Here is a 13,789-nt window from a genome sequence, read left to right on the forward strand (position 1 = left end):
TAAGTTAATTATCTGTAACACAGACATTGCAGACCTCGTAGTGACCTTTCGTATAACAACTTTGCCAGAGCGGAATAGTTTGTTGTGTATGATTCCGACCGTAGCCCCTCTCTCTTTCTCAGAACGTGGATATAATCAGAGTTACATAGACACTTTGCTCTCTCACGCTACAGTTGACAGCCGAGTGTGTAACGCGCGATCCCCAAGCAAGCACGGACGGATTTCAGTCTCGTCTTTCGTTAGCGCGACAACGGTTTATCAGTGTGATAGGAAGTGCTCAAGTGCTCGCGATGGGTGAGACCTTGCCATCAATTTCAATTAAACGCGCTTGGATTTTTACCTCGTAATTCTAACGCAGTAATTCTCGTTAATTTTTTCGTTAATATGTGTTCTGTAATTTTATGTTCGAGTGATGTTTAAAACGATTAAAACAACGATTTAATATTTGCAACGACGTTGCTCTTGCAATTTTTATATTTTTTTATTAAGTTTTTGTTAAAAGAAAAATTATTACAACTCATTAAAATAAAAATTACTTATAGTTGATTGGAGAATTAAATTTCATTACATGTTAATACTTGGAAAATAAGAGTTTATTTCAAGAAAAACGCACGCGTTTTAAGGTTTCTTTTTTATTTCGTCTTTATTTCGTCTTTTCTTGTTTTCATTGTGCGTATTCTGCATTTTAATAAGTAACACGGTGACAAAAAATTTATGTTTCAGCGCTAAGTGACAAGCAAGTGTCCTTAAATTATGCCGATGTAAGTACATTGATACAATTGTGCCATATAAGAAAATCCCTACTACTGTCGTTACCTTGAATTTACTTTCGTTACCTTGTCTGAAAGAATCAATTAAAACACAGAATATCAAAATAACGTTATATAAACGTTATTCGAGTTTTATTCTCTACAAGTTGTAAATTAGAGAAAATTCTTACAACATTCGTTTCCGGAGTAGATAATGTATACACGCCACAAACACGCTAATACTAATATCATCATTAAAAACTATCCTATCTTAAACGAGCCTATCCTCGGTTTTCTCTTATATGGATTTTAAAAACTATCTCTTCTTGATAAAGATAAAGAGAAAAATATATTCAAAAATATTGTGTAATATTAATTAAAAGCTGTTTGATATTGTCGTTCGTAAATAACAAAAATATTTTTGATAACGTAGTATAATTATAATGTATATCAGCGAGTGCTCATTGTAAGAGCCGAAAGTAAATATGTGATCACGTATCACCAGTTACAGATAAGATAATTAATTTTAAAACGTGATTTTTACATAAATATTTTCATTTTGTTGACGCAACAAAAACTGTTTTTGGCTTGCGCATGAAAAAACAGTTCGACCTTGATGTATCACGTTTTGCGATTATAGTTTGATTTCTGCGATCTTTATAACAAATTTATGTATAAAGAATATTCAAAAAGAAAAATTGGAATCGAAACGATTAGGTTTCTAAGAATAATTTCAGAAATCTCAAGGGAAAGTCTAGTTACATTGTGCGCAATAAGCGATATTACATAATGTAATTACATACGAAAACCTTTGTATTAACGTTGAATGGCAGTGAACTTAAGCTACTATTGTTTGGCTACATCATGGGAACAGTCATTTTAAGCGGGTCTCGTACAAAATATTCGGGTGGCGAGGCCACCCGAAAACCACCTTTGACCCTAGTTCGAGCAGTTTAAACAATTCGAACAATGGTTAATTTATAATGTGTAGATTTTTAAATATTTAATGAATTACAAATAAAAGTAAAAACAGTTTGCGTTTGAAGTAAAAATAGCAGATTACGAAAAAATAACAGCCTTTTATGTCGTTTACCTTCACACAAATCTTCATTCATTGCCAATAATTAAGTTTTGAAGGTCCACCTTCACACTGTGAAAAAGGATATTGAAAACAAAATTATAAATTTTATGGAACGAAAACGGAATATAACGCGTTTAAGAAAAAAAAAAAAACACCTTTGACATTGTATAGACATTTACGAACGATGCATAATATGCATGCACAATGAGCACAATTTAAATAAAAAGAGATAACATCAATACATATAATAATACATTCAAGCCGTTTGAGTGTATCTTTAGGTCAAAAGTCGATATTATCTCGAGCTCGGATCAGTACAATATGAACGACTTAGTGAAAAAAAGGTTTCCGAGCGATGTTTTATATTAATTTGCGCAGTAAAATTAATTGTGACCTTAACTCATGATTTAAAACGCCGAGAACTTTGCATCAATGAGCAATGTGCAGATTTCCTTGATAGCAGCAATCCTTGCCAACGAATAAAAATCATCTTACTGCAAAATGCTTGAAAAATAGTTTATTATTTTTTTCAAAGCGTTTGCTTATTTCAATGTGACGGCTGTAATTTATAAAGCCTTTAAGCGTACGATATTTTCTCCACTTTCACTATTTTGCAGATTGTTCTCTGTGTAGAATCGATCGTGCGTTCGACTTTTAATTATTCATTCCAAAAATGTTGAATTAATGTGAAATTATTGCAGTTACTTCAGCGATCGCGGGATGCATTTGACAGTGGAAAAACGAGGCCGATAGAGTGGAGAATTGGGCAGTTAAAACAATTAGCTCGTATGTTGAGAGAAACCTCTGCAGATGCTGTCGCTGCGGTAGCATCAGACTTACGTAAGGTAACAACATATACAAAGAACGTGTAATGATTCATATGTTATCTTGAAGTTGTTTATGACGATGATCTTTGGTCGATGATATTTGTCAGAATAAGTTCGAGACATTTCTTACGGAAATCGACTACATACTCGAGGAGATCACTCATACGCTCGCGCATATTAAGGAATGGTCAGCAACATCCAAGGTAACTGTTACTGGATATGACAACTTCTAAAGAGACTCACAATTTGCGAAAGCAGCTATTTGAAATGCGATATCTTGCAGCCGTCGAAGGGACTGGCGAATCTTTTCGACTCGGTGGAAATCCGCAACGACCCCTACGGAGTCGTACTGATCATCGGCACGTGGAATTATCCCATTCAAATATCTCTATTGCCTCTGGTCGGCGCTATCGCGGCTGGAAACTGCGTGATCATAAAGCCGTCCGAGATGTCAATGGCTACGTCGAAATATTTGTCTGAAAATTTCCCGAAATACATGGACACGGTGCATAAATATATCTATTTTATATAAGTTATATTTTAACATATTAAAGAAACTAGATGACTTGACAAATGAAGCTGAAATTAAATGGACGAAATTGAGTCCTGTCAGAAACATAATGATAGCATTCGACACGCGACAACTATCGATCTTGAAAAATAGAGAATCCACTTTCTTTCCTGTTTCATCAAACCTCACATTACTGGTCTACGATTATTAGTTCGCAATTTTTTTTGTAGCCACAAAAAAGAAGTAAATGTTCAAGTTTTGTTTGTCGTATTCTCTTTTAATTTAAGGAACGACCACTTGCGCATATTATGTATTCAGGTATTGCACAACGAATGGCTCCTTAACCGACCGTTTCTTTTTGCGAACAGGAATGTTATCATATAGTAACAGGCGGAATCGAGAAAACGACGGAGTTACTCAAGCAACGCTATGATTACATCTTTTATACCGGATCCACTACGGTTGGGAAAATCGTACGGGACGCTGCCAATGTGCATCTCACGCCTGTTACGTTAGAATTAGGCGGTAAAAGGTAAATAATATCAGGAATGTGCGAATGGAATTTTGATTGTAAAATTATAAATGAAAATAACAAACGACCACTTGCAGCCCTGTGTATATAGACAACACAGTGGACATGACGATGGCGGCGAAACGCATCATGTGGGGAAAATGCGTCAATTCCGGTCAAACTTGCATCGCTCCCGATTACATCTTGTGCACGCCCGAAGTGCAAGATAAATTTATAGAGGAAGCGAGGAAGATCCTGAAGGAATGGTACGGCGAAAACCCGGAAATGAGTGCCGATTTGGCGCGCTTAATCTCAGACAAGCATTACAAGTGAGTTTTGCACACACCAACGTTGCCCATAATTAATCTGCTCATTTACAATTTTATTTTAATATGCAAACGTTTGCTATTCAAATTGTCCTTGAATCATCGAGCAAATTAAATGAAACGATTATTTCTATTTTCAGCCGGCTTGTTAACTTTTTAAACGGCAACGGCAAGATTGCTATCGGCGGCAATGTGAATCCGAAGGAAAAATATATTTCGCCCACAATATTGATCGACGTTAAACAAACAGATCCTATTATGCAAGAAGAAATATTCGGACCGATATTGCCTATAATCAATATTAACGATGCGAATGAAGCAATTAAATTCATAAAAAGCAGGTAAGCGCAATTACTCGATTTCGAAAAACTAAACACAAGAAAATTTATTTTAAAAAATAAAATTAATTTATATTCTTTTTAAAATGTCGAAAACATTTCTAAATTTACAATTTAAAATGTTTTCTTCTGTAACTACACAACTTTTTTTTATAACGTTTTAATTATCCGCATATCTTTACTTTTTTATCATTAGGAATAATAAAATTTTATTCAACACGTATAAATATGTTCCGCGTGTAAAAAGAGTGATATGATTATCACTCATTAATAATTAAATAATAATATAAATAACTATTATAATTACTAAAAACTCAGGTAGCACATGTTCGTTTTATATACGTTCTCTAAACGTATCCAGTGGTTTCATATACATTTAGGGAATGTACATAAAACAAACATGTGCTACCTAGAAACATAATAATAAATATCAATAATAAAATATAGTCAATCATTATTTATCACAGGGAGAAGCCATTAGCGTTATACATATTCAGCCAGAACAAAGAAATTATATCGACGTTCCTTAACAAAACATCTAGCGGTAATGCTCTTGTCAATGACACGATATTACATTGCGCAGGTAATTTTTCTTATAATTATTGCAAAATTATGCTTTTTTATCTATTCTTGCTTTTTCTTTTACTAATATTGCTTTGTATTAAATATTGTGATTCTGTTGGATTATAATACACTACCCGACAAAAACAATACAGAAACAATGAAATCCACCATTATTGCCATGTGGATCAGCATGGAATACATATGGATCAAGTGAATAATAAACGTTGCTTTATTATTGAATCTAATGAACATTTATAGGCGTCTATAAGATGTCTATTAGATGTTTTTTCGATCTGTATTTTTCACTGGATATAGAATAATATTTTCTTATTCAATCACATTGCGATAAACACAACAATTGATGTACCTTGATTGATCAATCATTATGTAGTAGAAATTTCCACATAAAATCTACATTAACATTTCGAGATTAAAACTTCGATGTAGTGATGAAAAAAAGAATATTGCATCCATATAATAATTTATGGATCTACATTCACGTAAATTACGTAGTTGTTTTACTGAGGTATGGTATTAATATTTAATTACTGCTTTATTTCTAATCAGTTCTATTTATATTAACGCAAAACTTTCAACATAAATTAACTAACGATTGATGAATAACATAAAAAAATAGAAGAAATTAGTATTAATTTGTTTTATTATTGTATATCCCAGATAACAGGCGTAAACGTCAAAAAAAGGTCATTTTTTTCTAACATTTTTTAGACGAAGCATCTTTCAGAGACACGCGTAGCTGGGTATATATATATATGCACATAAATGTAAAGCTTTTGATTCTTAAATTGATGCGAAGTGTAATAAAAAGAAACATAAAAAGAAAAAGTATAATCTCTCTTGATTAATGTTAATATTAACTTGTGTCATTGCTATTTTTAGTCGAGACTCTACCTTTTGGAGGAGTAGGCCATTCTGGAATAGGAGCATATCATGGAAAATATTCATATGACACATTTACACATAAAAAAGGTTGTCTAATTCGAAATTACAACAAGGTCGCAGAGTCACTCAGCCAGTAAGCAAACTGATTCTTAAATGTCTCAAATAATTACGAAATATTATAAACTCTAAAATATTATACTAATGTCACTCTTCTTCTTCTTTGAAAAATCTAAACAGAAAATATATATTTTTCAGAAACCGTTTTCCACCCTACACCGATAAGAAACTGACGCTTCTTAGACTATTGCTCAAAAAAAGAAATATACCTTTCATGAAGTATCTACCGACTCTGCTTATATTCGGCCTTGGAATGCTCACCATTGTCATCGTCCAAGCTGCACTGAAAGTACGAAAACGAGATTCTAATTAAATGGCATTCATTCATGCTGTACGATTTATTCATATCACAGGCGAATATTAATAAGAAATAATTTATACGCTACAAAATTGTTAGAATATTGAAGAAAGATATATGCGATGCCATTACGAATGAGCGATAACTCTAAAATGCCGAAGGAGAATTCGAAAATATACTTTTCAAATAATAATATTTTAAAAATGCAAATATAAAAATAAATAGATATTTAACATTGATTTACTTGCATCGTATGCTAATATTTATTTGAATTAATTTGAATCACATGATAACAATCTATAATGAATTATTGAATTTCGTAGATCTGTTATAAACGTCGTCTATTTTAGAATTCTTTATTTCTCCTGCATGAGTAACATTTCAAGTGTTCGTGTGTTAAGACGCATTCACGTATGTCATTATTCTCTAAATACGGGAAACAAGCGTAAAATAATGCAGTAGCCGCAGATAAAAGATTATGCAAACTTGTGGCGACGCTCAACTCATAAACGATTCATATCTATTTTTTGCATGCGGTATAACGACTATGCTTCATGAATAGCGAGTTATGTAAACGGATCGTTAAATAAATGGATGACGACGCATAAAAATAGTATTTTTTGCCATTACACATATGATACTCGTATAATTGAAAAGATTAAATATACTTTTCCGTCAATCATCATTTTTTCCATAGAAAGATCATTTATAATAAAAAAAAAAAAAAAAAAATGAATATTATTATTGTTGCAGGAATTTGAATATACAGAGGAGCGCAAGGTTTAGACAAGACAGCGTCTTAAAAACAAAATACATCTGTATACATATGTATACTGTATTTGTCGAATTGTGTTAAGTTTGTTGATTAATTAACTTGTACATTAAATTGTTGACTTATAATTTGCAATACAATTCGAAATGAGGGTCTATCAGTTCATAATAATATTCCTAGTTTCAATTATTGATATGTAAATAATTATCAATAACAAGTTAATAGCATATTAATTAATGGTTACTTAATAATGTATACATAATAGTAAATAATTAATAATTATTAATAGTCTAGTTATAAGTAATAATCAAATCAAAATTATTTGAAAAGAAAATATATTTAAGCAAAGATTTGTTGAAAAATTACTTAATTTTAATAAATTTTATATAATAAGAAATATTCGTATTTGTTATGTAAAAGAAAATATATAAATGACATTTATTGTTTGTATACATGCGTATTCTAATATTTCAAACGTTTTCTATATTGCAATTGCAAATAGATTTCTATCGCGATTTGTATATTCCCGCATGACAGCACGCATTTCTTGAAGACATTTAAAAGGCATCTAAAAAATGTTTAAAAAATTACTTTTAGGCGTCTGTCAGATGTCTTTAAGTCATACGTGGTTATCTAAAGTAGACTTTAGCCATTTAGGATATATAAGTTTCTAATGGAGATAATTGTATAATGGGAAAAATAAAAATTGTTGCACAATTTCTAGTTGTACATTTAATATTTTCATTAATGTTATATAATAAATAATCTCACGGCACGTATATAAATAATAAATAAACACTCTTTTGCGCGTTGCGCGTGAACTGGCACGTGGCATGACTATGTCTCTTGATATGTTTTGATCTTTAAAAAAATAAAACAAAATATTTTCGTACAATAAAAATAAATATTAGAGAAATATTTTTAAATAATTATTCTCTAATATTTATTTCATATCTTTACAAAGGAAATATTAACAAACCATGTAATATACGAATAAAAAAATTTTGTAATTAAATTTATTTAAAACTCTTCGTAAATGCTACTCAAAGCTGTTATGCTGATAGTGCTGCAATCTTCGGTTGCATTGTCAAACATAATTTCTCACAACTTACCTAACCTCAAAAAATCACAAGGTTATGATCTTCTGGTTGAAGCATGTTCTATGTTTACGATGTTTGTAAATAACAAAAAGTTACTTATTTTCGCGAAGCATCTAACTTGGAAGAATTCTGCAGGTAACACGTACTGTCACTTGAAAACCTACCGCGACAAATACAAAAACCTGGTGCAAACTTTCGGTTACTCAACAAAATGCGACACGAGACCGAATACCGCTCGATCGCCTGTCGACCCCCGAATCGAGGCACTACGAGAGAAATTGATCTATTGCGATTATCTGGATGGCCACATGGTGAAAATAGGTCACATGAAACGATACATACAGAAGAAAAAGACTGAATACTTCGAGAGAAAAATGCGATATGATCATCTTGTAAACGTTCCTACTTACAGCATACTCCTGGACACGAAGAACAATGAGAACAACGACAACCGCTTGCAGGAAGAAATACAGGATGCAAATGCAGAAAAAGAGGATGTAACGAGGCCTGTACACATGCCGTACGCAAGTACAGATTGGTATAGCAACATAGACACGTCTGAAAATAATTTAAATGACATTGATTTTGATGAACTCTCAAGACCATTGAACGAAAAGTATAGAGCTTTGTACGACAAGTATTTGGCAATAAAGAATACAATGTCAGACAGAGAAAAAGAGCTTGATCTAAAGGATTATCTGGAAGAAACAAATAATGATACATCATACAAGACAGATCTGTCCAATGTTCCACCTAATTGGATGGTTGATGTCGAACAGTACAATGATGATCTGCAGGATGACACGTGGCTCAGTCATTACGGCACGCCGGATCCAAACTCCAGCATTAGTTCTGTTCCGTGTGGCGGATGTGGTGCATTGCTGCATTGCAAGGATCATGCCATACCAGGCTATTTGCCATCAGAGCTGTTTCTAAACAAGAGTGAGAAGAAGCTGCGAGTTATGATCTGCCAAAGATGCCACTTTATTAAGCATTACAACACCACATTGGAGGTTAAAGTATCTGCAGATGAATATCCGAAGCTCCTAAAGGTGATAAAAAAGAAGAAGTGTGCCATCATTCTGATGGTGGACCTCTTGGATTTTCCATGCAGCATATGGCCTGAGATAAGCAGCGTACTGCATCCTATGACACCAGTATTTTTAGTGGGAAACAAAGTAGACTTGCTACCTCAGGACTCGCGAAAATTCTTCAGTCATGTTAAAGAGTGCCTTTTACAGGCTGCAGAAAATGTGGGAATCAAGAAAAATATCAGGCACATAGAACTCATATCTGCAAAAACTGGCTATGGCATAGAGGAGCTCATAAATAAATTACACAATTTGTGGAAATACAAAGGTAAGCGTGTCGATTTGAATTAATTTAGAAGGAATTTATTTTTCACACTTTATGTATTATACTTTTTAGGAGATGTTTACGTGATCGGATGCACAAACGTGGGGAAATCTTCTCTGTTTAACGTTTTGCTACAGTCGGATTATTGCAAAGTACAGGCTGTGGATCTTATACAACGTGCGACCATCTCACCTTGGCCAGGCACAACTTTAAATGTATTGAAATTCCCTATTCTAAATCCCCTCAGATGGAGACTTGGTATGAGAGTAATGCGACTGCGAGAAGAGAAATTACATAAACGAGCCGAGGAGGAGTTTAGAATTGATCTGTTCAAACAGACGCGCAATTTAAAATACGCCACATTGCAGAGTACGTAAACGCACTCACAACTGCATTTATAATCGATTGGAAATCTTTGCGAAAATAAACATTACATTCCGAAATTTAGGTCACATTGGCAAAACGTTTCAACCGAAGTCCAAGACTACAGTGTTACTCGATCCATTCTCGGAAGGAAAGTACAATAAATACGAGCCACAACAATTCGGCTTCGACGAGAACAAAGAGGAATACAAATACAGTCGCTGGTGTTACGACACGCCCGGCACCATTCAACCGGATCAGGTTTTAGACTTACTGACGACACAGGAACTTCTGACGATATTGCCGAAGCAAATAATCTCGCCTAGAACTTTTGTTCTGCACGCAAATCAAACGATATTCCTGGGTGGAATAGGCAGACTGGACTACTTGGAGGGCAACAAGTTTATTAGGTGTTTATTAGGTTTATTATTATTACTCACGCGTGATGATAATCGATAACAGTATGACAAATCGAAAAATATGTTAAAACGATTGCGCACAATCTTGTCTAGGTGTACAGTATTTGCAAGTAGCGAGCTGCCAGTGACGGTAACTTATACGGCGGATGCGGACGACATATATGCCAAGTTACTCGAAACGAAAGCGTTTGTCGTACCTGAGAACAATCCAGAGCGATTGAAACATTGGCCGGCTTTAGGATCTAAAGAGATGGAAGTCACCGGCATCGCTAAGAACCAATCGACTGCTGATGTTGTTCTATCCAGCGCAGGTAATTTATCCTTACAGCGAATGAAGAATTTGCCTTCACTTGTAGTTTACAATTTTAATATTGATTGTGAAGGATGGATCGCGATTACCGCAGCGGAAGCCGAACGCGCTTTATTGAGAGCCTGGAGCCCGCAGGGACGCGGCTTGCATCTCAGAACGCCGGCGCTTTTGATCAAATCCGTCGTTCTACGTGGCACTCGAGTTCGAGATACGCCGACCTACTTTCCGGGACGCCGGGTGTTGAAAATTTAAAACGAACAGAATTTTCATGCGTATTTTGTATCCTGTTGTTTGATAAAAGAAAAAAAATGTGTACTGCTAATTAAATGCATTGCAATATCTTAGAAAAACGATTGAACGATCTCTATTAACACTTGTACACAACTTACAACATATATATATATATATATTAATTAATCACAATTAGCTTCGCGTGAAATTCTGTTAAACGCCATGTATAAAACATTTAATCGATACACAAAACTTTTCAAAAATGTTATAATACAAAATATGTTACTCGAGAGTTTTGAGACGACAGTTATCACATCAACCATTCACTCTTCCTGCGCTCGTATCTTCGCTTGCTTATACATCCTTTTGTAAAATTTTTCTAGATTCTTGTAAAACCCGTGGCTTGAATGATCTCGAGTGAATTTACAGCTCGGATTGCACTCCTCAACGCTGAAATAGTATTTTCAAAATTCAGATATTAAATCGATTAAATGCATTTACGCTAATTATTCGACTTACTCGTCCGCTGCAGTTTCAGCAGCACACAATTTTTCTCTAGCTTTGCGAAGATTTCTGACTTTGGATTCCAATCTGCAACGACACAACGGTAAAATTGCTGAAGAAATTCATCCGTTTTCAATGAAACTCACCTCGTCGGTTCTTCTCGCATGTCTGACACGCCGTTCGGTCTACAAACACAACAGTACTCTCTAGTGTCGGAGAAATTTCTGCGATATCTCTGCTTAGTGTCAACGAATCTCCCGGCTATGTCCGAGTCGTCGTAACACTTGGAAAAATAACAATTGTACTTCAAACAAACTGGACAATTGTCCGTAACATGGATATCATCACATGTGGCGGCTAGTTTCGAAAAACTCGGTCGAGGAGCGCGTGTGGAATCTCTTCTCCTCGAGTGGTAACATTGGTGAATCTGCGATCCCGTCTGATTACTCGTGGTGCACGAAGAACATTGATGATAATCGTCCACGCTACATGATCTCTGACAATATCTGTCGCAACAAAAAATTATGTAAGTTAGATATTTTATATATATACAATATATATTTTAATTTAGTAAAATTAAAATTAAAATTTTTGTCAAAATTATTAATATAGTGATACTTACGGTCGGCAGCTTTGAGATCTCGGCTTGTTTCTTGTGTGACACACTCTTCGTTGCCTTATAATGCCTTTCACCAGCCTTTTCCTTTGTCCGCACGTCGTTTGCTGAAAAAATAGATTCATATGCAGGACATATTGCAGGCTCCTGCGATCCTCAAGCAAGTATACAAAAGAGCGGAATTAAACGACACATGCGTTTATGTATCTTCGTTTATAAAGTACCTTAGAGTTAATCATTTTTGGATTGACGACATAACATTTGCTCATACTTGTGTCATAGGAGCCCAACACCTCCTCGACTACCGTTTTGGTGGAAACCTCGATTTTCGGTGCTATTATACCCTGATGCAAAAACGACGGGAGTGAGTAGTCTCATCTTAAATCGAGCGAATTGTAAAAGACGTACAGGAAAGCACTTGGTCGGCTCCATCAATAAATCCACGTCCACTCCGGCTAGCAAACCTTTGAAGTACGACGTGGGGTACAGCAGATCCGCCAAATTCGTCTCGAATGTGGCCATAATGATACCTCGGTCACCCGGCGTCACCCACTGTATGAGCTCCGCGTACAAGAGCTCCTGCTCCAAGGTGCGCTGCAGCTCCGCTAAGGAGACCGTCCGACTGAACACCTTGCTGAAGGTGAATCTGTCGTGGAACAAGAGCGGAAAGATCGGGCTTACTTGGCGAGATTCCTCGCGGCGGTCGAGGGTGTCGATTCGCAGAGCCACTTTGCCGTTCGGGCACAGCCACACGCCGGGACACGTTACCTGAAACACGCACGTTACGTTGGTAAATAATCTTGGGAGAATCGACGAGTGATTTGGAAGCCGGCGATACGTACCGCGTGTACGTGCAGCTGTACTTTAACGCAGAAAGCCCGGCCCGTCATGTCTGATGACATTTTCATCGATCACGCATAGTTAACAGCGCGTCATTGCCGAACTTGCACCCGCTTTCACTTCGGTGCTGTCATAATGAACGCGAGCTACGTACGAATTTCGCCTCGGACCCAACCGTTCGAATCTTATTTCCCCGGACTTACCACGGCGAAGAAAACGCAAACGTACATTACTTTAAAAATCTATGCCATCTTGCGAAAGAGTTGCCACAGTGCTCGTTGCCAGGAAACAGCGGCACAACATTACTCGAATCAATGTCTCGAACTCTCCCAAGTTCAGCCGGTACGGCAATTAGTGCTACGAGTCTCATTAAACTAATTTAATCACAGACGACATGCTTTATTTTTAAAAGCACAATGTTTTTTTTTTATGTTTTAAACGGCACGCCGGTGAATTTTTTCTCCGATAGGCCTCCTCGCAATTTTCGGCGCGTCACTTCGTTCACGATGAAATCGCAGTATTTTCTGGAGAAGCGCAGCCTCGGGTCCTTCGTGACGGGTATTAGCGGCGCGATGAACCAGCCATATCTATTGTAAACAATTTGTTATTGCAACTGCGAGTTTATTTGCATACTTGTCTGTCGACTCACTCCATATTCACCGCCGGCGGTCGAAACGAATACACTTCTTTAGGCGTCATCTCCGTCCGTCGTTTTATCAAATTAATATCGTCCTCTCTAACGTCCGACAAAGATAGAACGTCATGTTTCGCGTAGAATTTGCCGGTCAGCGCTTTCGTTCGCGTGGTAGGCACGAATGTTTCTCGCACGCTCACTAGCTTCTTCTCCTTCTCGTATCTTTCCAAGTAGAAGCGTAGTTTTATGGGATTCGTCAGCAGATTAGATGCCATAATTTGCTTAATTCACAATTAATTTTCCGGTTATCGCAAATATAATGCCGTTTGGTCCGAGCTTGTATCGCGGGCGAAGCGGAAAAGTTGACCATCTAGGAAGCTAATTTCAAGATTTTTTTAATGTAACTGTTAAATATCGCT

The 13,789-nt window shown here is 35.8% G+C and overlaps 4 protein-coding genes across 6 annotated transcripts; 2 read left to right on the plus strand and 2 right to left on the minus strand.

Annotated features, from left to right (window-relative positions):
- The first annotated feature begins 136 nt into the window (after positions 1-136).
- LOC105671230 (aldehyde dehydrogenase, dimeric NADP-preferring) lies at positions 137-7,716 on the plus strand. Of its 3 annotated transcripts, none has more exons than XM_012365202.2 (12): positions 138-294; positions 724-761; positions 2,532-2,675; positions 2,765-2,860; positions 2,941-3,162; positions 3,537-3,700; positions 3,778-4,008; positions 4,146-4,346; positions 4,811-4,926; positions 5,808-5,943; positions 6,066-6,216; positions 6,979-7,716. In XM_012365202.2, exons 1-12 carry the CDS (start codon positions 291-293, stop codon positions 7,009-7,011), a joined length of 1,536 nt encoding a protein of 511 aa, XP_012220625.1. In that variant the 5' UTR covers positions 138-290; the 3' UTR covers positions 7,012-7,716. The 3 variants fall into 3 exon arrangements, 2 of the variants coding, with proteins under 2 accessions (XP_012220625.1, XP_067213847.1); XM_067357746.1 differs by having other exon boundaries at positions 156-357; XR_010890873.1 differs by lacking the exons at positions 6,066-6,216; positions 6,979-7,716 and adding an exon at positions 5,060-5,433 and having other exon boundaries at positions 137-294; positions 5,808-5,941.
- A 320-nt stretch (positions 7,717-8,036) lies between these two features.
- LOC105671229 (nitric oxide-associated protein 1) lies at positions 8,037-10,895 on the plus strand. Its single transcript, XM_012365201.2, has 5 exons — positions 8,037-9,456; positions 9,526-9,822; positions 9,902-10,226; positions 10,329-10,546; positions 10,619-10,895. The coding sequence occupies exons 1-5, from the start codon at positions 8,052-8,054 to the stop codon at positions 10,795-10,797; spliced, it is 2,424 nt and encodes an 807-aa protein (XP_012220624.1). The 5' UTR covers positions 8,037-8,051; the 3' UTR covers positions 10,798-10,895.
- On the minus strand, positions 10,885-13,010 carry LOC105671232 (spermatogenesis-associated protein 6). Its single transcript, XM_012365203.2, has 7 exons — positions 12,739-13,010; positions 12,305-12,664; positions 12,121-12,240; positions 11,903-12,003; positions 11,427-11,786; positions 11,296-11,367; positions 10,885-11,226 (listed from the first exon to the last, which is right to left on the minus strand). Exons 1-7 carry the CDS (start codon positions 12,802-12,804, stop codon positions 11,100-11,102), a joined length of 1,206 nt encoding a protein of 401 aa, XP_012220626.2. The 5' UTR covers positions 12,805-13,010; the 3' UTR covers positions 10,885-11,099.
- A 153-nt stretch (positions 13,011-13,163) lies between these two features.
- Positions 13,164-13,696, minus strand: LOC137000602 (uncharacterized). The gene is made up of 2 exons (XM_067357778.1): positions 13,386-13,696; positions 13,164-13,323 (listed from the first exon to the last, which is right to left on the minus strand). Exons 1-2 carry the CDS (start codon positions 13,643-13,645, stop codon positions 13,164-13,166), a joined length of 420 nt encoding a protein of 139 aa, XP_067213879.1. The 5' UTR covers positions 13,646-13,696.
- Between the last annotated feature and the right edge of the window lie 93 nt (positions 13,697-13,789).

This window comes from Linepithema humile, chromosome 6 (assembly GCF_040581485.1).
Source record: "Linepithema humile isolate Giens D197 chromosome 6, Lhum_UNIL_v1.0, whole genome shotgun sequence".
Lineage (NCBI taxonomy): Eukaryota > Metazoa > Arthropoda > Insecta > Hymenoptera > Formicidae > Linepithema > Linepithema humile.

Bases quoted from the DNA above. Each gene is read 5' to 3' on its own strand.
- LOC105671230 (XM_012365202.2), top strand. The intron at 3,701-3,777 runs GTAAATAATATC...GACCACTTGCAG, and splicing joins TTAGAATTAGGCGGTAAAAG to CCCTGTGTATATAGACAACA. The intron at 4,347-4,810 runs GTAAGCGCAATT...TATTTATCACAG, and splicing joins ATTAAATTCATAAAAAGCAG to GGAGAAGCCATTAGCGTTAT.
- LOC105671229 (XM_012365201.2), top strand. From the start codon at position 8,052: ATGCTGATAGTGCTGCAATCTTCGGTTGCATTGTCAAACATAATTTCT. The intron at 9,823-9,901 runs GTACGTAAACGC...TCCGAAATTTAG, and splicing joins AAAATACGCCACATTGCAGA to GTCACATTGGCAAAACGTTT. The intron at 10,547-10,618 runs GTAATTTATCCT...TTGATTGTGAAG, and splicing joins TGTTGTTCTATCCAGCGCAG to GATGGATCGCGATTACCGCA.
- LOC105671232 (XM_012365203.2), bottom strand. From the start codon at position 12,804: ATGAAAATGTCATCAGACATGACGGGCCGGGCTTTCTGCGTTAAAGTA. The intron at 12,004-12,120 runs GTACTTTATAAA...CTATTTTTTCAG, and splicing joins CAAAAATGATTAACTCTAAG to CAAACGACGTGCGGACAAAG. The intron at 11,787-11,902 runs GTAAGTATCACT...TTGTTGCGACAG, and splicing joins AGATCTCAAAGCTGCCGACC to ATATTGTCAGAGATCATGTA.
- LOC137000602 (XM_067357778.1), bottom strand. From the start codon at position 13,645: ATGGCATCTAATCTGCTGACGAATCCCATAAAACTACGCTTCTACTTG. The intron at 13,324-13,385 runs GTGAGTCGACAG...TGTTTACAATAG, and splicing joins CCGCCGGCGGTGAATATGGA to ATATGGCTGGTTCATCGCGC.